The sequence below is a fragment of the Aspergillus nidulans genome, chromosome II (genome assembly GCF_000011425.1).
Source record: "Aspergillus nidulans FGSC A4 chromosome II".
Lineage (NCBI taxonomy): Eukaryota > Fungi > Ascomycota > Eurotiomycetes > Eurotiales > Aspergillaceae > Aspergillus > Aspergillus nidulans.
In genome coordinates this window covers 3,230,054-3,251,750 of record NC_066258.1, presented here as the reverse complement: position 1 = coordinate 3,251,750, position 21,697 = coordinate 3,230,054, and the positions used below count along the sequence as shown (strand labels likewise).

General features: G+C 50.1%; 10 protein-coding genes across 10 annotated transcripts, besides 1 other annotated feature; 6 read left to right on the top strand and 4 right to left on the bottom strand.

The window, feature by feature from the left end:
- Window positions 1-21,697: part of a sequence feature (contig 1.61 483..865047(-1)) that runs on past both edges of the window.
- ANIA_11411 (40S ribosomal protein uS14) lies at window positions 67-1,186 on the bottom strand. The gene is made up of 5 exons (XM_050611445.1): window positions 1,035-1,186; window positions 920-943; window positions 734-776; window positions 607-663; window positions 67-469 (listed from the first exon to the last, which is right to left on the bottom strand). Exons 1-5 carry the CDS (start codon window positions 1,070-1,072, stop codon window positions 461-463), a joined length of 171 nt encoding a protein of 56 aa, XP_050467474.1. The 5' UTR covers window positions 1,073-1,186; the 3' UTR covers window positions 67-460.
- Window positions 3,399-4,478, top strand: ANIA_03712 (dienelactone hydrolase family protein). Its single transcript, XM_656224.2, has 4 exons — window positions 3,399-3,554; window positions 3,622-3,950; window positions 4,009-4,126; window positions 4,206-4,478. Exons 1-4 carry the CDS (start codon window positions 3,467-3,469, stop codon window positions 4,406-4,408), a joined length of 738 nt encoding a protein of 245 aa, XP_661316.1. The 5' UTR covers window positions 3,399-3,466; the 3' UTR covers window positions 4,409-4,478.
- On the bottom strand, window positions 6,124-6,692 carry ANIA_03713 (uncharacterized protein; the record flags this gene model as incomplete). The annotated part of the gene is made up of 2 exons (XM_656225.1): window positions 6,124-6,403; window positions 6,499-6,692. The coding sequence occupies 2 exons, from the start codon at window positions 6,690-6,692 to the stop codon at window positions 6,124-6,126; spliced, it is 474 nt and encodes a 157-aa protein (XP_661317.1).
- ANIA_03714 (Ytp1 family protein) lies at window positions 7,789-9,994 on the top strand (the record flags this gene model as incomplete). Its single annotated transcript, XM_656226.2, has 4 exons — window positions 7,789-8,311; window positions 8,373-9,019; window positions 9,067-9,762; window positions 9,815-9,994. Exons 1-4 carry the CDS (start codon window positions 8,050-8,052, stop codon window positions 9,992-9,994), a joined length of 1,785 nt encoding a protein of 594 aa, XP_661318.1. The 5' UTR covers window positions 7,789-8,049.
- rbd2 (rhomboid protease family protein RBD2) lies at window positions 11,224-12,269 on the top strand (the record flags this gene model as incomplete). Its single annotated transcript, XM_656227.2, has 5 exons — window positions 11,224-11,416; window positions 11,488-11,707; window positions 11,763-11,828; window positions 11,879-12,000; window positions 12,049-12,269. The coding sequence occupies 5 exons, from the start codon at window positions 11,224-11,226 to the stop codon at window positions 12,267-12,269; spliced, it is 822 nt and encodes a 273-aa protein (XP_661319.2).
- Window positions 12,717-14,815, top strand: ANIA_10439 (GPI-anchor transamidase subunit GAA1; the record flags this gene model as incomplete). Its single annotated transcript, XM_050611444.1, has 5 exons — window positions 12,717-13,015; window positions 13,085-13,323; window positions 13,373-14,271; window positions 14,327-14,660; window positions 14,691-14,815. The coding sequence occupies 5 exons, from the start codon at window positions 12,717-12,719 to the stop codon at window positions 14,813-14,815; spliced, it is 1,896 nt and encodes a 631-aa protein (XP_050467473.1).
- Window positions 15,002-16,405, bottom strand: ANIA_03716 (proteasome regulatory particle lid subunit RPN9). The gene is made up of 3 exons (XM_656228.2): window positions 16,041-16,405; window positions 15,745-15,980; window positions 15,002-15,693 (listed from the first exon to the last, which is right to left on the bottom strand). Exons 1-3 carry the CDS (start codon window positions 16,306-16,308, stop codon window positions 15,052-15,054), a joined length of 1,146 nt encoding a protein of 381 aa, XP_661320.1. The 5' UTR covers window positions 16,309-16,405; the 3' UTR covers window positions 15,002-15,051.
- Window positions 16,702-17,533, bottom strand: ANIA_03717 (class I SAM-dependent methyltransferase; the record flags this gene model as incomplete). The annotated part of the gene is made up of 2 exons (XM_656229.1): window positions 16,702-17,443; window positions 17,496-17,533. The coding sequence occupies 2 exons, from the start codon at window positions 17,531-17,533 to the stop codon at window positions 16,702-16,704; spliced, it is 780 nt and encodes a 259-aa protein (XP_661321.1).
- Window positions 18,665-20,374, top strand: ANIA_10440 (complex I NDUFA9 subunit family protein). The gene is made up of 10 exons (XM_050611443.1): window positions 18,665-18,684; window positions 18,744-18,895; window positions 18,952-18,965; window positions 19,038-19,100; window positions 19,152-19,246; window positions 19,299-19,390; window positions 19,439-19,580; window positions 19,627-19,785; window positions 19,834-20,169; window positions 20,221-20,374. The coding sequence occupies exons 2-10, from the start codon at window positions 18,747-18,749 to the stop codon at window positions 20,317-20,319; spliced, it is 1,149 nt and encodes a 382-aa protein (XP_050467472.1). The 5' UTR covers window positions 18,665-18,684; window positions 18,744-18,746; the 3' UTR covers window positions 20,320-20,374.
- Window positions 20,602-21,632, top strand: ANIA_10455 (uroporphyrinogen-III synthase HEM4; the record flags this gene model as incomplete). The annotated part of the gene is made up of 2 exons (XM_050611442.1): window positions 20,602-20,878; window positions 20,943-21,632. The coding sequence occupies 2 exons, from the start codon at window positions 20,602-20,604 to the stop codon at window positions 21,596-21,598; spliced, it is 933 nt and encodes a 310-aa protein (XP_050467471.1). The 3' UTR covers window positions 21,599-21,632.

The following is a 21,697-nucleotide window of genomic DNA, read 5'->3' as shown; positions in this document are numbered from 1 at the left end:
CCTCAGTTTAGTAGCCCATCTTTGCTCATATGCGATAACGCCAATCGAACGGTGGCTCAGGCATGAGATAGAAAAACACCCATGAATTGAGAAGTTGATATTGTCTGTCAACACCGACGACGCGCAAACGTCCGCCCGCGCAAGGCTCAGTTCGTCATAAAAAAAAGAAGAGTCGACCGATCCTTTTTCTAAGTATCCGTAATTTCTTTCACATTTTTTTTCATTCCATCGCCCCCAACCAAGTCCTAATTCCGTATCGCGTGCCTGTGTTCAATAGTCCTGCCCTTTCATGTCGCGCCCGTCGGAATTTTAGTCTTCAGGCAAAGCGGGTACGTGTTTCGGAATGAAATGGGATTCGACTTCCTCCAAGTAGCATAGTCTATTGACGGGCTGAGATGGCACCGGTACCGGTACGGACACGATACGGAATCGTCATGACGGGAGAAAGTTGGTGATTGATTTATCGGAACTGAAAGCAAGGCCTTGTTAGCAGCGTTCCCCAATGGGCTTCCTCGTCAAAACCAATCGACAATTCCAAGTTGTTCACCACACCCGTCTTCCCAACTCAACCCCTACCAACCAGGACGGAAATAAGGAGAAACCAACCTTGAAGAAACCAATGTCGGAGGCCTTCTCACGGAAGCACTGACGGCAGATGTCCATCTAAACCAAGTCCCAATCAGTCACCAAATCCCAGCATTACCAAGCTCAATCTCGAGGAAGAATTTCATACCCCGTACTTGCGGATCAGACCGGCGCGGTGAGCGCAGACACGGCTGTTCGAATATTCGAGTTAGAACCCATCAACATCCATTATATCCATGCGAAATCATTGTCCAATTCCCAGTTCCATTGCTTTTCCGATATCCACTTATTTTCGCATATTCGCCAAAATTATAGAGGGAAGAAGGCTACACACCATTGACGGGAACCCTTGCCGTACCTATTGCAAAACATTGGTTAGCATCACACCCACCGCATCGAATCCAACATGTATCACTCGAGCTCAACCCCGAAGGCAAAGGTGTACATACTTGCGAGGACGGCTGTACCACACAGACTCGTGAGTCATCTTGAATAATCGGCGAGGATGAGAACGTCGGGAAAACGGTGTTGACGGGAGGGTGGTCGGTGGGCTTGCTGTCGGCGTCGCTGGCGTTGGGGACGGAAGGAAAAGGTTCAGGTTAGGGTAGGGTTGGAATTTGGCGTTGTGGGTTGCTGACTCAGGCTCGGTGCTGTGACCGGGGCTTGGCGGATCTTTCTCGCTTCTTTATGGCGCTAATCCTTTATGGTATATAGTCATCATGTGACTGACCGGGGTTCCCCAGATCTACCACTCATCTTGAGTTATGTTCCTTCTACTAGCACAATCAATATTGCTGTGTTCGACTGTTTTTAAAGTCCTGAAGACCGAAGGACAGACTCATAGCTCACTAGCGAAAGCTATAAACCTTCATCCTCCAGCGTTCCATTCTCGAGAGCACATTGAGTCTACAGCTAAAAACTCGATTCCCAGCATACAGCAGGATATCGAGTCATGAACCCTCAGCTACCCTCTGCCCTTCGGTGTAGTCAATTACACAACATAGTATTATAGTCCCGGATTTCCATGTCTGTAACTCACAGTCAGCAGAGCTTTGACTGCTTTGGGCTTCCCGGTATTGGGAAGAATCTTGCCGAGCAAGCATGAACCTCGTGTCCAATTCAGTGATAGCTCAAAATCATAAACGCCAGCAGCTCCGAAGATCTACCTGAGCATATGACATACTCGGTCAGTGCTCCCCAGTGAGTGCTGATATTCTAGTCTCTCAAATTCGCCGCTAAAACCGGGGTCGATAGGGAAAATCCACTGAGCCAATTTAACCAGCGCCGTTAGCAACGGTCACTTCATTTCCATCTTGCTCTGCGCCCTTGCTTTTGACCAAGGGGAATGCAACAGCACATGATATGTTGCAGAATTTGAATGTATTTGGGCAACTTCTATCCCTCGCATGCCGGAAAATGCCATCAGCCCGGTAATGGACGTCCAACCTAGAGCCGGGTATTCACTGCTGCCCTCCCATTAGCCAGTGTATCGCCAGGCAGTATGTGTTGGCCTCGTGTGTAAATCTTTCTCAATATATCTGTTATATCTGTACTGCGATATCTACTGCGATGGTGGACTTCACAGATAAGGCGCCTCAGCCACACCGTTGAACAGAGTAAGCACCACATTAGCTTCCTCATCGGTCGTTCTTTTACGTTTGGGGACGGCGTTGAACATGGCCGAAGGCAAGGCACCCGGCGTATGCCATGCTTTGCCAGCTTTGCTCAGTGGCGCCTTTGCTGGAGCGCATATGATTGTCAGTATGCATTCTTTGACATAGGACTGGAGGGGTGTAGAGTATCTGCGGGGCGCATCAGATCGAAGCCGAGCCCATCGACTTTAGCGAACCGAGTGAACCTCGAAAGAGTGAGTTCCCTGTATCTTCTGGGATGAGCGGCACGGGCGGGGTTACTTGTGCTGCTCAGGCGTCTAGCGTCGTGATGAACAGTCGGCTAGAGCAAGACCCTTGAAAGTCGACTCGCTCTCCTGTTGCTGGTGCAGTTCATTGGATGGCCGATGGCTGTACCGATATTACAGTAGACGAGATGGGAAGTGATAGCTCAATCTATCATCGATACTGACGTCTCGAAAACAGATATTTACCAGGGCCCGTACGGTACAGCACCACAACAGAGGGGATGTTTGTAGTCGGTGAGGCGACACCGGAGCCTTGGTCCACATTGTCAAGAAGATCGTCGAGCCTTGTTCAAGGCCGCATTGGGTACCGGTTAAGTAGCCTAGCTCCTGCTGCTAATAACCTTGATTTCCTCCCTCGAACGGTAATAATGCCATGTTTTCAAGTGCGATCAACTGCGGCACTAACCTACTCTCACAAGTGTTGTACTCCGTAACTCGTGTGTTTTGTATACTTCCCGCGGGCCTCGCGGGAGATCCGAACCGCTCTACCAGTTTCAATAGTAGCAGGTGTGAAAAAAATCCAACTGCTTCAAATTGGCCAATGTCAATATCGATGTCAAGGATAGCGATACAGTCCTACAGTCGCTATGTCGCTCCCGCTACCGGTTTTTCGGCAACCGTCAACGACGATTGGGTACCGGCCTATTTTATGGCACTCGACGGTCGTACTTAACAATGAGTCTGGCAGTTCAGCCAGTTGTGCACAAATACTTTCCATAGCTTGAAGCTCGGTTACACTATTGAGAAGGCACTCTGACTGTTCGACTGGCTGGCGGCAGTTGTTGTAGGTAGTTTCGCACTTACGCAGTCGGCCCAGGCAAGTGGACATGGAGGGGCAAAGTGGGGATCCGTGCTGCTGCAGAAGCGGCAAATAAATATCCTCCTCACTTCCCCCCTCATTATCAACTTGTTATCTGCACTTTGTTGTTCTTATATATATAAATCTCCCCCCATTCAATCAAAATGGCCTCTAACCCACCTGGAGCCTGCTGCGCCTCCGGATTCCGGCACGAAGGCAACCCCGTCGGCGAGATCAAGAACGTCAACGGCAGTCAGTACCCCTCCGCCGTCATGGCCCCGTCCAGTTACTAACAATGCTACCTCGCTCGCATCTGCAGCCGATACTTACATCGTCTACCCCAAGGACAACAAGAGCCCCGAAAAGGCCATCATCATCCTTTCTGACATCTTCGGCATCTACGTCAACGCTCAGCTCCTCGCCGACGAGTTCGCCGAGAATGGATACCTAGCCGTTCTCCCTGACCTTTTCCGTGGAGACGCGATCAAGCTCAGCGACATGGAGTCCGGCAGGGCCAACCTCCCTGAATGGCTACCTAAACACCAGACCCCGGTCGTCGACCCTATTGTCGAGGCTACCATTAAATACGTCCGCGGGGACCTCGGCGTCAAGCGCGTTGCTGGTGTTGGATACTGCTTCGGTGGAAAGGTAGCTTCCATCCATACCAAACCCACAGCCCTCCTGCTCGTCAACTAACAATTGATAGTACGTCTGCCGCTTCTTGAAGCCCGGCAAGCTCGATGTCGGCTACACCGCTCACCCGTCTTTCGTCACCGAGGAGGAGCTTGCAGCCATTGCTGGTCCTCTTTCCATCTGTGCTTCTGGTACGTTTTTTCTTTTATTTGACCGCTCTTTTCCGTTCATCTTCCTTGGATGGAGATATGCTGACACAATACAACGCAGAAATCGATCAGATCTTCACCACAGAGCTTCGTCACAAGTCCGAGGAAATCCTCATCAAGACCGGCCAGAACTGGCAGATCAACCTGTACAGCGGTGTCACTCACGGGTTCGCCGTTCGCGCGGATCTCAGCAACAAGCACCACAAGTTCGCCAAGGAGCAGACGTTCTGTCAGGCCGTTAACTGGTTCAACCAGTACCTCTAGATTAACGCCCGGCTGATACCAAGGATGTTTGTGTATATGGATCGAGACATGAATAGAATGTACAGGCATACATTGAGTCCGCGGTTTCGTAGATCGATGTCGTAGCAGTGCTAAACGAGTTCATGACGCTTTGTCGCCAGTTACCAATTTGCAGCGCTGTAGTGCTAGGCACAGGCGTATACAGGGTAGTATCTCTCCTCTACAGTAGGGCATTAGGTGACAGACAGGCATGTGCCTACCTATCATTTTACGCCCAGTAATTCTTTACGCCTCAGGACAACTTGCGCCACTCTGACATCATGGAGCGGGTTACTTATTCCACGAGGCTCACTTCGGCATTTTGTAAGCTTGCTACTACGTAGTGCGCAGAGCCGCACGCGACGGAGTCCACAGTGCTATACTAGTGTACCCTACTTCGGTACAATGTAAATCGGCACTAGCCGCCACTACGCTGCAGTAGGGGAAATACCGGTACCATCAACCTTAGAATGTGGCGTTGGTAGGTTATGCGTGGTGGATTTAATTCAACTATGGAGTCAGAGTGGGCAGTGTCAGCAGGAGATAGAGCCGTGTTTGGCCAATTGAAGATGAAATATATATCGAGATTGTCATACTAGAACTGGGATATTAGAGAACATGCTGGGAAGATTGAAGGGGAGGGTTGCCTCAATTTGTCCAGAGTTACAATAATGGCCCTCAAGAGGCCAAGCACTTCAGGATATTGGCTATTCTTCATCGCTTGACTCGATGGTCAAACAAAAGAGTCGTGATTATACGAGAATGGCTACCGCCGATTAATTAGGTCAGTTTATGTTCGCGTATATTATATCATTATTTTTAGCTAACCAGTTCCTGGCTCCTCCACTATATATCTATATGTAAACTTGTAAGCATCGACCTTGGTTACGAGATACTACACTGTCAGTATGTCCAATAATGACTTCTAGGCTGACTACTAGGCAAGAATCCGAATTGGAAAAATAGCTAGTCCCCTATATTCCAACATTGCCGGGCTTACGGCCACTCTATTGAGAGATATTTACCTCTGACGCTAAGCGAAGTGCGAACGAATCACAGACTAGCTATAGTCTCGGAGTCTGGGTTGAATGGTATAAGAGAGAATGAAGGCTTGTTGCGATATATAGATGACCTACTGGACAGACCAATTAAATGAGACATACTCAGGTGCTTGATTTGGATCCGCCAGGTACTGCGAGCCGCTCTTGAAGCATATTGCAGCTAAATTGCGACTGTGACAGTCAAGAGCTGATGTCTAAGTAACCTCGAGTCCGTGTAGTTAGCGTATTGGAGTAGCCCACTGCCAAGAAACCACCACATCGGGTATCCGAAAATCCGACTTTCCGAGTATCCGAACGAAGCTCGGACTCGCTTACTCTGCATTGCCAAATTTGGCAGTCGCGGTGGAATCTCATCGATCCGTCTTCCATGAAGAGTGCGGGATCTCCCGCCAAAAATTTTCACAGTGTCACGGACCATATGAAAGATAGCTCGCGTATGATTCGATCGTTCTATTGACGCCGGAGATTACATTTCGGGATACTTGCAGTATTATTAATCAGCTGAGAAGAATCCTGGTCGACACAAGTGCCGGGATTCCGACTTTTAACTGCTTGAGAGTATACTCAGAGCAAGCCGTTGGGACTACGGAGTCTAGCGTCAACACATCCAACTGTCAATACCGTAATTTAGTTTGTTTACATCGATCGATGTTCTGCAACCAGACTGTATACTATCAACGGCGTCGATGGACCATGGCGGGCGTTGATGCTGACGCCCATGCTCGTGCTGATTCCAAACATTGATAAGAGAATGTTGACCGTCGAAACTCTCCGAACTTGAAGGATCAAGGAGAGCGATGATGGGCGGACCGGATCCACCGGGGGTTCAAGTGACCTACAGAAGGCTGGAGGAACGGGACTCGAATTATCAATCACAATAAAGCTGCTAATCCATGCTGATTCAGATGAAGGCGAGCTTTAGTGCGTGACAGCGAGCGTGCAATCGTAAGATGCGGGGAATCAGTGGCTTTATGCAGCAAAAATGCTGTGCTGAGTACACTGTTAGTGTACCTCGTGTACTCATAGTAGAACGGCCGAACGATGTATAAGACGAAGGCGGCTCCGTAAGCCGAAAGTGAGTCAGTCATGCCACCCCCCGAGCCCGCGTCGGGCTGAAAGCAAACCAATAGGGCGATGAGCTTACCATGAATCATTATTAGAGCATCCATCCAGGATCCAGGGAACAAGCGCCATGCCATGCCCATGTCGAGGTGCGTGGCGATAAGCGTGCTCCTGCGGAAGGCCCGGATGGCCGACACCGCCAAGCCAGGGATCTTCGGTTGGGTTGTCAGATGAGACTCAGCAGCTCTTGGGCGAATTGCTGGTGCCTGCTATAGTTACACAATCTCCTGGACTCTGAGTATCTTCCCTAGAAGGTACATACAGAGTACTCGTCGCGACCTGGTAGCAAACGCCCTCTGGCGTAACTACCTTGATCCCTGATCGAGCTCTCCACTGTCTTTATAGTTCTCGGCTGGGCTCCACACCAGCCCTATGGATAGTATGGATAGTATGAGCGTATGGACATATTGTCAGCACAACTCGACGACTCGACGACTCGATTACTTCTACGCTTCCGCCCATACGACAAATGCTGCTTATTATTATTTGCAGACGGCTTACAGATAAACCAAGCACGATCAACCCCAGCTTCTGACCATGACTGCTACTGCGTATATCAGAAACAAACGCGACCGGCGCCGCCAGGCACAGTACCTAATTAGCCTGATGAGGTCATCCTCCATGGGCTTGGCATGTTGAAGTCGCTCCTGCCGATTGCTCCGAACCCGATTCTCGTCCCATTTTCAATTATTACTCTTGTAGGAAAGTGCTTGCTCTGCCCGCACTGAGGAGTGCAGCGTACCCGCGATGATCCAGGCCCCGTGCCGCCGCCGATACTCTAGAAACCCAGAGCAGCTATCGTATGACTGGTGACGTCGCTGACCTTAGCTCTATATAGTGGCACCGGGGTGAATGGATGAGACTGCAGAGGACCCGCTATCGCAAAGCTGAGTAAGAGCGGTAGGTAGGAATGTTTGAAGTTGGGCAAAGATGACCAAACCGCGTAGAGGCGATAGTGTGATGGAGAGGAAAACATTATTACTTGAGAGAACCGAGTTGTGAAGAAGCTGGAAAGAACAGGGCCCCACTCTTGTTTCCACGGCCAGCTATCCCCGCCTGTCTCCGAAGTACAACAAAGTCCAAGGCAAGAAATCCAATAAAAGACCGCCCATTCCTGTTTCTCACTTCTTTTTTTCGCTTTCTTTCTTGTTGTTCCTTGGTCTCTCTATCCCATAATCGGTGTCTTTCGCCTTCACGTCCCCTACCAAGGAGTATACTTTGCGCCGTTCAGCTCTCCAGCTTTCTAGCCCTATAGAGCCGGCAGTGACGACGGAGACTGCATTCCCCTCACAGCTTTTCATTTTCCGAGAGCTCGTACAAGTACATTTGCTTTGGTTTAGGTGCTCGAGCTTTAGCTTGACTGCTAGCAGCTCTCCATAAATTGGGAGAGCCTAAACTCGCCCTTCTCGCGTCCTTTGTTATAGATAAACTTTGAGCGCCATGCTGCAGCGCATTTCGCGCGCCGCGCTGGCGGTTTTCCTACTAGCGTCCATCGCTAGTGCTCTCGCTCATGGCGATGATCACGAGATGGATATGAACATGGATATGGATCATATGGATATGGGCGCCTCGCACGAAAATGCGCAACCAGAGAATGGCGACGACTCGCCCATGAGTTATTTTGCCTACGGACAGTACACTGGATGGATCGTGGCACACATTGCCCTCATGGTAGTCGCATGGTGTTTCGTGTTACCAACAGGTATGGCATCGGCCCCTTTTGCCAGCCGGCAAGTCGCGCACCAGAAACTGACCCGTTCAAGCTATTATGTTGAGCGTCGCCCGGTCCCGCATGGCGCTGCTGTCGCAATTCATTTTCCTCGTGGTGAACGCGGTCGGTTTGTTCGTCGGTATTGTCTACAACAGCCAAACCCCAGATCTCTATGAGAATAATGCCCACCACAAGATCGGCTGGGTCGCGACCTGGGTGATCTCTGCTCAGGTCGTGATGGCTCTGATCTTCGCCTACGCCGGTAGAGGAGAGAAGGTAGAGAATGCCTACGAGCGTGCGCAATTCTTGCCCGTGTCGACCGACGACATGGCCGAGACTCCTACGACTCTCCCCGCTGGCATTCGCCATGAATACCGCTGGTCGAGGGACAGCGGTCAGGGCACTGAGCGGAACACGGCGTCCCTTCATAGCCGCGCTAGCTCGTCTTGCCCGTCGCCTTCGGATGAATACGATGGCTTTGAGAAGCCCGACGAGGATATCCCCGAACAGTCTTCGGAATCCCGAGGTTTCATGCACACCGGCGTCCTCGACCGATTCCTTGCCAACCGCGTTCCGAGCTTGGTTTCCGTCCGTGCTCTTCGAATCCTCAATTTCGTGTACAATGTCATTGACAGATTGATTCTGCCGCTTGGTTCTATTGCGCTTGTTAGCGGCGGCGTGACTTACGGTGGTATCATGGTAAGGATAGCAACTTCTGTGTAATGGGCCTTACTAACAACGCACAGCGAGACAGAGAAGTCTTCAACGGCCTCGCGCACTTCATCAAAGGCGGTATCTTTTTCTGGTACGGTCTCATCACCTTGGGCCGCATGATGGGCTGCTGGGCGGACTTGGGCTGGGCTTGGAATGTTAAGCCTCCGCGCGAGATTGTTGGCTGGAAAGCCAAGATTCGCAGCGGCGAGTTCACCGAATCCGCGGCCATCTTCTCCTACGGCGTGAGCAACGTCTTCCTCGAGCACCTCGGCGGTTGGGGTGGGGCCTGGACCGCCACCGACCTTGAGCACGTATCAATCGCCGTCCTGTTCTTCGGGGGTGGCTTGTGCGGTATGCTATTCGAGTCGAAACGTGTCAGGAACTGGCTGAACAGCACCGTCTTGCGTGCTCCATCTCGCCTGGAAGCGCACGAAACCGCCAATGCCTGGAATGCCCCTGACACTCAGGAGGTGTCGCTTAATCCGATGCCTGCGCTCATCATTCTCCTTCTGGGTATGATGATGGGAGGGCATCACCAGACTAGCATGGTCTCTAGCATGGTCCACAAGTCGTGGGGTAACATGCTTATTGGCTTTGCCTTGGCTCGTGGGGTCACGTACGTCTTGATGTATCTGAAGCCTCCAACCTCGTACCTGCCTTCTCGTCCTCCAACTGAGATCGTCGCATCGTTCTGCTTGATTTCTGGGGGTCTCATCTTCATGCTGAGTGTAAGTCTCTGCAAGTGCAAGACCAGATAGGACAATTAGCTAACTTCGCCAGACCCGCAATGTTGTCGAGGCGCTGGAGTATTACGAGCTCGATGCAATGTTCGCAACCAGCATCGCTCTGGGCTTGACTGCTTTCATCATGGCTTGGGAAATTGTCCTCATTGCCATAAAAGCTTGGGCTCTCAAGCGCCAATCTCGCCCGCAGCTTGCCGCTTACCGATTCCCAGCGTAGGAACGCTTCGGAATGTCCATACAGTCTCACACCGTTGCTTTGGCTCTGGTGTGATGCCCACCGATTCTTGGCGAATCTGGATCTTGCCTAATAAAAAGAAACCAAAACGCCCCCAAAAAACTAATAAAAATAGCTTGGTATTTTGGAAAGAGTATTATACCCCTTATACCGTTGATTTCTTCAGCCTGGTGGTGGCCTTATTCCAGCTCCTTGACTAGCTCGTCTTGTCTTCAGTTGCTATATACCAGGACGTTTTGACGCTTTATGATATCTCCTTGATCATGTTACCTGTTATATGTCGATACGATGTTGATGGATGTGGGTCTGGATATGAGTATGGGTAATAATGTGGTGGTAATAATGAATGCACTAGCTCTATCGACCATCAATTTCAGATGAGAGGCACGCCATGGTATTTAGTTATCTGGCAACAAGCCTCACAATTACATGAACTCGTTCTCTTCGAGTTCATCCTCTCACGTATGGCCTGCAAAACCAAAATACGGCTAGGAGCTCAGTTTGAAGCCACTGTTGCAGGCCTACCCTCTGCACCGTATTGACGCCGCCCAACGCATAAACCCACAGACACTTTCTAGCCCCCAATAAAACACAGCTCTTACCAAGCTTGGTGATTTATCCGTCGTAATTGGGATGCATGGTGGAAATAGACTGCCTGTGCCCTATTTTGGCATATAGAAGCCTCACCGCAGGCAGCAATTGATCGAGTATATAAAGTCCACGTGACCCGGGGGATCGGCGAGCTGGAAAAGGGCTCCACTGCAGTCAGGAACTGCTTAATCTGCATTCGGGTTGAAGAGCATTAGTCTGTCCTGCGCTTTCGCTTCTTCTGCGTCTGCTGTCTGCGATCCGCCCATGTAGCGAGTGCGAAAGTCCTGCTTCTCAATTCCACTGTGCCCCATTCTTTCCAACGTCTTTGGAGGTCCGCGTTTTACCCGGTCCTACTCCTAAGAGCTGGCACAGAAGTTCTACCAACTGTCGACTCTCTGGTTATACGGTATCCCTCTACGTGCCTTCAAACCATATATACGACTCGCCAGATTCATTGCAATTTCTAAAGACCGCCTTTAGACCGCATACGTCCTTCTAGTGCTTTCATACAGCGCCTCACAGCCCCAGATTACTCAAATTCGTGTCGCGGTTTTCACTCCGAATTCAATCTCAGCTGCATTGGCATATCAACTACAAATTCCTAGATTAATATACAAAAAATGACGTCTCCTGCTGCGTTGCCGCCGTTACCATTCAATCCGTCGAGAGTCCGATCATACTTACTTCGACTGCCGCTCTTCACGCGCCTCGTCGTCCTTGCAATAATCGTGTTTTGGCTACTCGAGCTGCAGACAGTTTGGAGCGTTGTCCAATGGGGTGCCCTGATACCGGATGAGTTGGGTCTGAAGACAAGTATGTGCTTCGTCTGTTTGCTAGGCTGCAAGCAAGAAAGAAGGAAGTAAGAATACTGACATGACGTGCAGTGTATCGGACCAATACCTACCCCTTCATCCACACGGGCTTCTTCCACGCTTTTCTGAATCTGCTTGCGTTGACGCCGTTACTTGAGCGTTTCGAGGCCGAGCATGGGACTCTAACGGCCATTGCGCTGTTCATGGGCCCTCTTTCTACGTTCCCAGCGGGCTTATATGTTTTGATCGAGAAATTTATTCTACATGGCAACAATTCTGTTGTTGGCTCGAGGTTGGTTTTATAGCCCTTTTGCGTTCTGTGGTCATCTGGACTAATTGATGTTCAGCGTGTGGGTATTCCTCCTTCTGGGTTCGGAGGCTATTAGGACATACAAGTCCCATCCTTACTTTAGGTATGTGTTGCGGAGCCTGTTTCTTGCTCGGCTTGAATTGACAATCTTAGTCTCGGAACCACTAAGATCCCTACGTGGACTTCGCCACTCTTGGTATGCGTACTTGTCTGGATTCTGGTTCCCAACACCAGCTTTCTTGGACACCTGTGCTCTATACTAATTGGCTACCTCCGTAAGTCTCTTGATCGTTATTCCGCGCTTGTATCTAATTTATGCCTAGTCGGCCTCGGTTACCTGAAAGTTCTTGTTCCTCCGGAGAAGGTTCTTAGGTTCATTGAAGGGAAATTGAACCTTCTCGGACGACTGCCGCACTATGTGTCGGTAGATCAGAAGACCTATGGCCGGTTTGGAGTCCTCCCAACCAGCGGCGCGCCTGCAGCCGAACGAGGAACGCCGCTGAGCTTCATCTCAGGCTCGTCGCAGCGTCTGGGGTCGGCGTGAGGTTGCGCGTTCGGACACCCTATCTTGTGCATATCTAGCTATATTGGCGCCTTTTGTGATAGGCTGTACATGCCTCAGGCTACTTAATACCGTAAAATAATAATTGACGTGACAGTATGGTAATGAATACCGAAGATGTGCTGCTGGTCTTTTAGCGGCCGACGTAAATTTCCATGTGGAGAACGATCAACTCAGCTCAACTCCGATTCAACTGCCACCACTCCATGGACTCCAGTAAAGGTTGCGAGCCTAATAGCCCATGGCCTTAAAATGTAAGTCCGTCCTGGATACCTAGTATTGTGCCTTTTTCAATCATGGGCGTGGTTCATTTCCCATCGTGTTCTGCAATTCGCTTATCCGTCTCGGTCACCCCGGATTGTTTGTCGCAAAGGACAGCTCCAGCTCCCGCTCCTGAGATCCCCAAGTTAACACCGCTAACAAACGACAATGGCAGCTTCGCTCCGCAATCTGCGGAATAATCCTTACTTTCTCTTCGTCCGCCTACCGTATCTCCTATCTTTCCTCTGCATCGTCTCCGGCGTCATCTGGCTCTTCCTCCTGCCCCTTGACGACTATTCGCGCAAAACATACATCTCTGAGAACGCGCTCCTGCCGGGACAGGTCCATGCATATTTTGCAGGGAGCGAGCAGAACGTTTTTCGTGGGTATAAGAAGGAGTTAGAGGGGCTGCTTGATGGACATGGTAGCGATGGGGAGAAGAAGAAGAGTGAGGAGCGGACGCAGGTGTATGTTGGACCTGACGTGGCCGAATTGTCGATGAGAGGAGATTGGTGCTAATGCAGTTGTTATTAAAGGATCTCGGAGAAAATACAATCGATTCTGATGGCTAGTGGTCTGAAGGTTGCTACGCAGGGCTACGAGTATAAGTCTTCGGGAATCACGCACCAGGGGGAGAACATCTATGCTATTATTCAAGCACCGAGGGGAGATGCGACAGAGGCGATTGTGCTTGTCGCAGCTTGGAAGACTATCGACGGGCAGTTGAATCTCAATGGCGTCAGCCTTGCGTTGACTCTTGCTAGATACTTTAAGCGTGAGTACCCCAAGCGAGGTAATTCTAACCTCACTGACGTATGCTGCAGGATGGTCTCTCTGGTCCAAGGATATCATTTTCGTATTCCCCCCGGATAGCAAATCTGGAACACAGGCATGGGTCGATGCATACCACGATATGCAACCGCCTACCGTCCAGCCTTTGCCTCTAAAGAGTGGCGCCTTACAAGGTGGCCTGGCAATCGAGTACCCCTTCGACCACCGCTTCGAGAACCTACACATTATATACGACGGTGTGAACGGCCAACTTCCCAATCTGGATCTCTTTAACACGGCCGTCTCGATCGCTGGCGGGCAAATGGGCATTGGGACCCGTCTGCAAGAGATGTGGGACCATAACGGCAGCTACGAAAAGCGACTGCAAACTATGTTGAGGGGAATGGTTAAGCAGGGCCTGGGATACGCTGCAGGTGCGCATAGCAGCTTTATGCCTTACCATATCGATGCAATCACGCTCCAGACTCAGGGTAATGGCTGGCAGGATGAGATGGCGCTCGGTCGGACCGTGGAAAGTCTCTGTCGCAGTCTCAATAACCTGCTGGAACATCTGCACCAGAGTTTCTTCTTTTATCTGCTTATGCAAACTCATCGATTTGTCAGTATCGGCACTTATCTCCCGAGTGCGATGCTCATTGCTGGGAACTTTACTATCATGGCCATTGCGTTGTGGCTGCGGACTGGATATTACAAGGACTCAACTCAAGCCGCCACTGTGTCAGCGCGTTTGGTTCGGGACGAGAATATAACTACAAGTGAAAGTGAAAAGGCACAACTCGCAAGCAAGGATCGAAACGAAACAGCTCCAACGACAGGCAATCCGGCGACTAAAGCTGCAGAACGTCAACTCGCCCTCCCGCTTACCCTCATTATCGGTCTGCACCTAATAGGCCTTATCCCTCTGTATATCTTCAACAACATCTCCCACGATGTCAGTGCCTTGAACTTCTCTGCACCCCAGAAATAGCTACTGACCGCAAGTACAGAAATACACCCTCGCTACATACACGTCCATCGCCATAAACGCTATCCTACCCATATGTCTCTCCTTCATCCTCTCCCGCATCACCACTCCAACTCAGATTTCGCACCAACTCCATCTTATCAAATCCCTCTCTCTCCTTCCCTTAGGCCTCTTCCTCTCAACCCTGGCAACTCTCAACTTCTCCTTATCTTTCATGACAGGCCTCCTCTGCACCCCGTTATCATTCATGCACATCTTCGACGCGAAGACAAAGCCATTCGTCCGATACACATTATCAGCGTTTGGAATGGCATTCCTGAATGTTATATCCCCGCCTGTGGTGTTACTTGTGGGCTGTAAGTATTTTGGTGTTAGTCTGGAGACAGTCCTTACAGAGGCGGCGTTCGGGTGGGATGTTTGGGGAATGTGGACGCAGGTTGTTGTTTGGTGTGTTTGGTGGCCGGCTTGGGTTGTCGGGGGTGTTGTGTTGGGAGGTGGGCTGTTTAGCTAGTTGAGCTGGGTGGTTCTCCTCTCCTCTCTGCTATTCTCGGGTTGATAATAGGCCTGTTGAAGGTTACCGTACTTTGTATATGTATACGTGATCACCAATGGTAGTAGAAAGGGCATACTTTCGTATATAGTAAGTCAAATCTCACATTGTCATCTCCAGCGTTCCGATTCAATCGTGGTAGTCTAGTACAGGGTACATAGGTACATGCAGGTCGGAAAGATTGAGAAATAAATGATCTATGCAGCCCATACATCCTTACCCACGCCCTCGATCCAGTGACCCAGCTGGTTAACACCGGCGTCCCAGTCCTTCAGTCTATTCCGCATACCCTCGATCTGTTTCATATCCAGCACTTTAGGCTGTACCCAGTTGATCTGAGCAATCTGGCCGACCTGGTCAATGGCGCCCTTCAGCAAACCCAGCGAAAGCGCCTTCATAACTAGATGTTCGATCTCCTCAGGCTTCACCTTTGTCTCCGCGGAGATAGACGCAAAAGTCAAGTTGCGATCGTGCGGAGGACGGCGAAAGACCATCTCCGTGAGTGCAGAAAGGGAGATCTTCTGGTATAGAAAGAAGCGGTGCGCCTGGAGGAGCTGGTTCTTAGAGATGTTCCCTGCGAGGACGTCATATGCAGTCAAATCGCCGCGGTTGAAGGCAAAAAGCAGGTCTCGAAGCCAGCTGTGTGGCGTCTCGGTGAGCGAATCCAAGATCGGATGCAAGAGTAGTTCACCGAAGTTGTAGATTGAGTCTGAGACGAGGGCAGCAACACTGAGGTTGTAGGCACGCGATACACGCTCGGACTCCGAGAGGTCCTCTAGGTCGATGCAAGCGAGGTAGAGGAGGGCGTTTTTGTAGAAGGAGGCGAATTCTTGTTTGGCCTACTGGGTTCTTAGTTCTGTTTGCTTGTTTGTGTGAGGGGATGAACATACGTGATAATAGTCGGCGTTGACCTTGTAAAATGAAGCATGTACGACGTTCTCAACCGCGTCAAATGAGTCCAACACTTTCTGGCATGTCTCTAGATCCTTCTGCGCTCCGTCCAGGTTATGAAGCCGTTGTTTGACATTGGCAACCTCCGCAAGGGCGTAGATGTAAGCGTCTTGTGAGTCTGGCTTGTTCACTTTGTCGGCGAGTGATGTGAGGAAGGAAAGCCGTTCTTGGTCATCTAGCACACTCAAAACGTTAGTTACACCCTCGATGTTCTTATAGAGAGAGATGAACATACCCGCGCATTCTGTAGATGCCATCAACCCCAACGAGACAAAGTTCAACTGGTTGATCTTGTCTGCGAAGCTTAGGACAAAGGTCTTGAATAACGGTAACCGTTGGGGCGCGCTCTCTGGTAGTCGGAAGAAGTCGATCAAGGCATTGGTCAGCTGGTGCCATAATTTTCGCTCCCAGTACTCTTCGAAGCTCAAGAATGACGCCTGGCACTGTTCGGGAGCTTGTTGTAGCTGGTCGGCAAGAAAATCGGATATTTTCTGATTCTCCATTGTGTGGACACGAAGTGGGCGATCACAAGTAGTAGGAATGAGGTATTAGGAAAGGAAGGAGATTAGATAGGTGTAGAGGAGTGAGGGGAGCTGTCTGATGATGGATTGTTGGTCTCTAGCTGGAAGCTTAAGCCTCAACTTGGAAGCGCTGAAGCGTTGCTCCGCACTAGCCACACTTAGCCACTTAGCCACACTGCTCTACTCTTTTGAGAGTGCACTACAACCTCATGACGGTGTCCGACACCTCTCTTTCTACGCCCTACATATAATTTTGCATGAAACTCCTCAAGAACTCAGACCTTAAAACTATATAAGTCATTCTGAAAGCGATACTACCACTGCACTTGGTTGAGTCGTAACAAAGCAACAAAACAGCTTTTCCCTCCGAGAACCTCACTTCTGCCCTCGAGCAATGAAAATCGTCTTCTCAAAGGATTTGCCGTTTTTAGTGAACGGCAAGCGCTTCTCAAGAACTTGATACTTGAATCCTTTGCATACCCCGGCATTTTCGTACATGGTCCGCATCTCGTCCAGGCTGAAACCATGCTTAGATATCGTCTCGACAACCTCGCCCATTTGTTGTAAGGCGTGATCATGCTCATGATCATGGTGGTCATTAGGAATCAAATCTATGATCATCATCACTCCGCCTTTCTTTAGCCTTTCAGAGAGACGATTCATGGCTTTCTCCGGGTTTTCGAAGTGATGGAGCGCCATACTGACAACCACCAAGTCGAAATCAAAGTACTCGGGGCCCGAAATTTCAGTCGGCGAGGACTCTGAAACAAGGTCGGCCTTGACTGCGACCATAGTGTCGGAGCGGCCTGCTTCGTGGACATGCTTCTTGAACTCTTCAAGCATGTTCTCTGAGATATCCATGCCGACAACGCTACTGACAAACGGCGCTAATGCCTGAGATAGGTTAGCTTTGATCGTGACGCCTGGGATTTCGTGCAATTTTACCAAAGATATATGGCCGGGGCCGCAAGCATACTCCAGTGCCCTGATTTCTTTGCCTTTTCCTGCCTCGGTGTCCACCCAAGTATCGCTAACCCAGGTGCGTTGGTCGTGGACGACGCTGACCAACGCTTCCACCGCTCCTTCGAAGTCAGACTTGTAGGCAGCGGCTTGTTTGCTATATTCTTTGAGTCTTCTGTCTCAGATGAACTAGGCCTGTGGAAACTTACTTGAACACCTGGCGGTTTTTCTCTGCGAAGTCAGTCATCATTTCGCCGGTAAGACACTAGAAATCGTGGTTTGGATTGATGGCTTTGGTACGCTTCAAGTGAGTCAAAAAGGTGTGCAGTGAAGTATGAAAGTAGGTGAACGAGCACTGGGTATTTAAGCTGTTGAAGGCCTCTGGCCGGAGAGATACTCGGAGACTTCTCTGAACAGACCACCACAGCCTCCTGGCGCCGAGAGACTGAATCAAACCGCTCCACGTATCAGATTCCACTTTTCACACTGTGTGCATGTCTTTTTCAGATTTCCAGGGTATATCGAACGTGCTCACCCTCCTCCTTATCCGGAGAGTTTCCGGAGACTTCCAATTATAGCGCCTCTTGATGGCGTCGATTGGTCTGAGACAACATATCACCTCATACTCCGGTGACTCAAAACTCGCTTCCAAGTGCGCATTCGGTTAGAACCGTTGATATGTTGCTGCGGGACTGTTCTATGTTATGCCTTGTTTTCAATGAATCATCACGTGATTTGACAAACAGCCCTGAACAGCCCTACCTAGAAGCCAAAGTTACAAAGAGCGACCGCATTTATAATGGCGTACAACTTAGAATCAGTAGTGCGCCGCGAATACCACCGAGAGCTTCGTTAGAAAACCACAATATATAGCATACTAAAGCGTCTATTGATTGAGAAGCACCCAACTCCAGCCACTAAGTTATGGCTCGCAGGTTTCTTGACAATAAGTGCAGCAATCCCTAAGATGGCACAACCCTTCTGATTGAAATCGTTCTAGTATCAGCGCATAAGCTGTTTGCTAGCTACTAAGGAGCTGCTGGGTTGCATTGTGACGATGAAGTATAAAAATATAGCCTTAGGCATCAATAATGATTGACCAATGAGATAGCATGAATAGTCATACACCACCAAAAATACATGGGGTCGCAAGCTGCATTGAAACAAAAACGCCGTAATCATTACACAGCCCTTCTCTGTGGTCTTTTCAGCCATGAATCAGGAGTAGAAGGTCAGTTGTTCTGACGTCGCATTCCTCAGGTCGTGGTCGTACTGACCGAATCGGGACTAGCGTCGTGGTCCCGTGCCGACAGATTGCTTCGGAGAACGACTTCGACCTCATCAAAGGACCTCTTGCCGAGCCTCGCGCCCTTCTTCACCCAGCTCTTACCCGCTGTCGTATGTGTACCGCATATTTTCAATTCGATGTTCCGACTTACCTGACGAGTGATATATAGACCATGCAGAAGTCCAGAGCCATCAATCCCGTGCTGGGGTCTAGGGCGTTCGTCCCCAACCCCCGTATCCAGTTTCAGGCTCAACGCCGATTCCTCCAAGATATCACAATCACTCGAACTGGAAAGCCGCTCTTGAAGATCCAGGGTGGACGGTAAATGCTCAATTTATTTCCCGGTACGCCCGCGGCGCTGACAAATTTCTTAATAGACACTCTCTCGGAGGTACTTCGCAAGCCATTGCCGCTTTACAAACAGCTCGCACGATTATTCAGGGTTGACACGAATCGTCATTAGGACACACTGCGACCGTTTTCGGTGCTACCGGCTTCCTGGGTCGTTACATTGTCAACAAGCTTGGTATGTCCGGCCGTCGGCGTGAAGAGGGCATGTAAATTGACGTATTCTTAGCTACGCAGGGATGCACTGTGGTCGTCCCCTACCGTGAGGAGATGGCCAAGCGTCACCTCAAGGTTACCGGTGATCTTGGACGAGTCGTTTTTATTGTACGATACCAGCGTTGCGGGACGGCGAGGCACAAACTGACGTGGATGTTAGGAATACGATCTGCGCAACACTCAGTCGATCGAGGAGAGTGTTCGTCACTCCGACGTCGTCTACAATCTTGTCGGGCGCGATTACCCTACCAAGTTCGTTGCGGATAATTTCTGATATGGTATTATACTGATATCATTAAGGAACTTCTCATACACCGACGTGCATGTCGACGGCACAGAGCGCATCGCGGAGGCAGTGGCTAAGTACGACGTTGACCGCTTCATCCACGTTTCCTCCTACAATGCCAACAAAAACTCTCCCTCCGAATTTTTCTCCACCAAGGTATGTTTGTGTTGGACATACCTCGAACCGAGGCTGATTGTTCCAGGGATGGGGTGAGGAAGTCGCGCGCTCGATCTTCCCAGAGACCACCATTGTCCGACCAGCTCCGTTGTTCGGATTCGAGGATCGTCTTCTCCACAAGCTCGCGAGCGCGACCAACCTGTTCACAGCCAACCACCTCCAGCAACGCTCCTGGCCTGTACACGTGAGTTGAACTGTTGCAGTCTACACAAGCAGGGGCTGATTCTTGCAGGCCATTGATGTCGGTACCGCTCTTGAGCGCATGCTTCACGACGACACCACCGCTGGCCAGACCTTCGAGCTGTACGGCCCGACCAACTACTCGCTTGCCGAAATTGCTCCTCTTGTTGACCGCGAAATCGTCAAGCGCCGCCGCCACATCAACGTCCCCAAGCGTATCCTGAAGCCTGCGGCCTATCTCCTCAACAAGTACCTGTGGTGGCCCACCATCAGTGCCGATGAGGTTGAGCGGGAATTTATTGATCAAGAGATCGACCCGACAGCGAAGACGTTCAAGGATCTCGGAATCGAGCCTGCTGAACTGTCTGAACTCACCTTCCACTACTTGGTAAGTCTTATATCTTTGTTGTTCAAATAAATTGTGCTAACTTTGGTTTAGAAAGGCTACCGAAGCTCCTCGTACTACGACCTGCCTCCGGCTACAGAGCGGGAGCGGGCAGAGGAGAAGAAGTACGTGCACGTTCTCGACGACCAGTAGTGCTGTTTTCTTAGTGTACATAACAATACTAGACACATTGATTCCGTTTGTTCAAAATGTACCTGTAGGAAATATCATTGTTTCAGTCCATGAGGTCACTATCGAATACATCAAAGACTGTAGGACATCCGGTCTTCCCCGCTCCACTCCGCGGAAGTCAAATCCACCACAAACAACGTCGACATACACATATTCATTTTACAAACCTAAATCTCAGAACGAATATACCTTTTCGGACAAAAAGTTTATGCCCTACGGCTTGGATTGCTTAAGACAGCCCTAATGACTCCCCTCGCAACCCATCCCCGCCACATTCTCTTGTTAAAAACCAAATCCACCCCGCATGACGGCTACGACGAATTCTTCTCCGCTGCTCACACCAAACCAACCTTCATCCCAGTCCTGAGCCATAATTTCCACACTCAGAACCTCTCCAGCATAAAGCACTTATTCGAGAACGGTAGTCTCGCACCAGGCCGAGACCGACAATATGGCGGGTTGATATTCACCTCTCAGCGCGCGGTCGAGGCGTTTGGGGAGACGCTGAGTGGTGTTGAGGGTATGTTTCCTACAGCACACTACCGCTCACTTGAATACTTGGTGTAGAGCTGACGGCAATATAGAATCATACTTGATTTCATCTTCGCGAAACCTCCCCCTCTACACCGTCGGCCCCGCAACGGCACGCTCCTTAACGACATTGAGAGACAGATATCTCCCGCACGCAACGATTCACGGCGCGGAGACGGGAAATGGGGAGAATCTTGCGCAGTTCATGCTCGAGCACTATAACGCTTTGTTCTTCCAACAAGAGGGGCAGCAAGCACAGAAGAAGCCGTTACTCTTCCTCGTTGGCGAGACAAGACGCGATATCATTCCAAAAACGCTAATGGGTGCTAGTGTGAATCCAGAGAGGAGGATTGGTGTTGAGGAGGTTGTTGTGTATGAGACGGGCGTAGTGGAGGGATTTGAGGGGGATTTCGAACGGGTATTGCAGGATTGTTATAATGATATTGAGGATGGGATGATATGGGTTGTTGTTTTTTCCCCTACAGGGTGTGACGCTATGGTCAGGGTTTTGAGACAGAAAGAGGCGAGGATTGCAGGAGAGAATGGGAAAGGAGCCCGGAAATTGTTCGTGGCGACAATCGGGCCAACGACGAGAGACCATTTGGTGAAAGAATATGGGTTTGAGCCGGATGTGTGTGCGGCGAAGCCTTCGCCTGAAGGGGTGGGGGCAGGGATAGAAGAGTTTATGAGGAGCTTGGAATTGAGATAAGTTGCTATTTTATGGTTTTTACTACATACCCACGTTTTCCTGCGCATAGAATGAAGATTGATAGATCCATGTTTGTTCCACTTTCCCAAACGAAATGTA

What these genes read in the sequence shown, in the direction of transcription:
- ANIA_03712 (XM_656224.2), top strand. Translation starts at nt 3,467, where the DNA reads ATGGCCTCTAACCCACCTGGAGCCTGCTGCGCCTCCGGATTCCGGCAC. An exon ending in GATCAAGAACGTCAACGGCA is followed by an intron (nt 3,555 to 3,621) that starts GTCAGTACCCCT and finishes TCGCATCTGCAG; the next exon opens with CCGATACTTACATCGTCTAC. An exon ending in TCTTTCCATCTGTGCTTCTG is followed by an intron (nt 4,127 to 4,205) that starts GTACGTTTTTTC and finishes AATACAACGCAG; the next exon opens with AAATCGATCAGATCTTCACC.
- ANIA_03716 (XM_656228.2), bottom strand. Translation starts at nt 16,308, where the DNA reads ATGGAGAATCAGAAAATATCCGATTTTCTTGCCGACCAGCTACAACAA. An exon ending in GGCATCTACAGAATGCGCGG is followed by an intron (nt 15,981 to 16,040) that starts GTATGTTCATCT and finishes TGAGTGTGCTAG; the next exon opens with ATGACCAAGAACGGCTTTCC. An exon ending in TCAACGCCGACTATTATCAC is followed by an intron (nt 15,694 to 15,744) that starts GTATGTTCATCC and finishes AGAACCCAGTAG; the next exon opens with GCCAAACAAGAATTCGCCTC.
- ANIA_10440 (XM_050611443.1), top strand. Translation starts at nt 18,747, where the DNA reads ATGCAGAAGTCCAGAGCCATCAATCCCGTGCTGGGGTCTAGGGCGTTC. An exon ending in TTGGACGAGTCGTTTTTATT is followed by an intron (nt 19,247 to 19,298) that starts GTACGATACCAG and finishes CGTGGATGTTAG; the next exon opens with GAATACGATCTGCGCAACAC. An exon ending in AACTCACCTTCCACTACTTG is followed by an intron (nt 20,170 to 20,220) that starts GTAAGTCTTATA and finishes ACTTTGGTTTAG; the next exon opens with AAAGGCTACCGAAGCTCCTC.
- ANIA_11411 (XM_050611445.1), bottom strand. Translation starts at nt 1,072, where the DNA reads ATGACTCACGAGTCTGTGTGGTACAGCCGTCCTCGCAA. An exon ending in GGCAAGGGTTCCCGTCAATG is followed by an intron (nt 777 to 919) that starts GTGTGTAGCCTT and finishes ATATTCGAACAG; the next exon opens with CCGTGTCTGCGCTCACCGCG. An exon ending in GTCTGATCCGCAAGTACGGG is followed by an intron (nt 664 to 733) that starts GTATGAAATTCT and finishes GACTTGGTTTAG; the next exon opens with ATGGACATCTGCCGTCAGTG.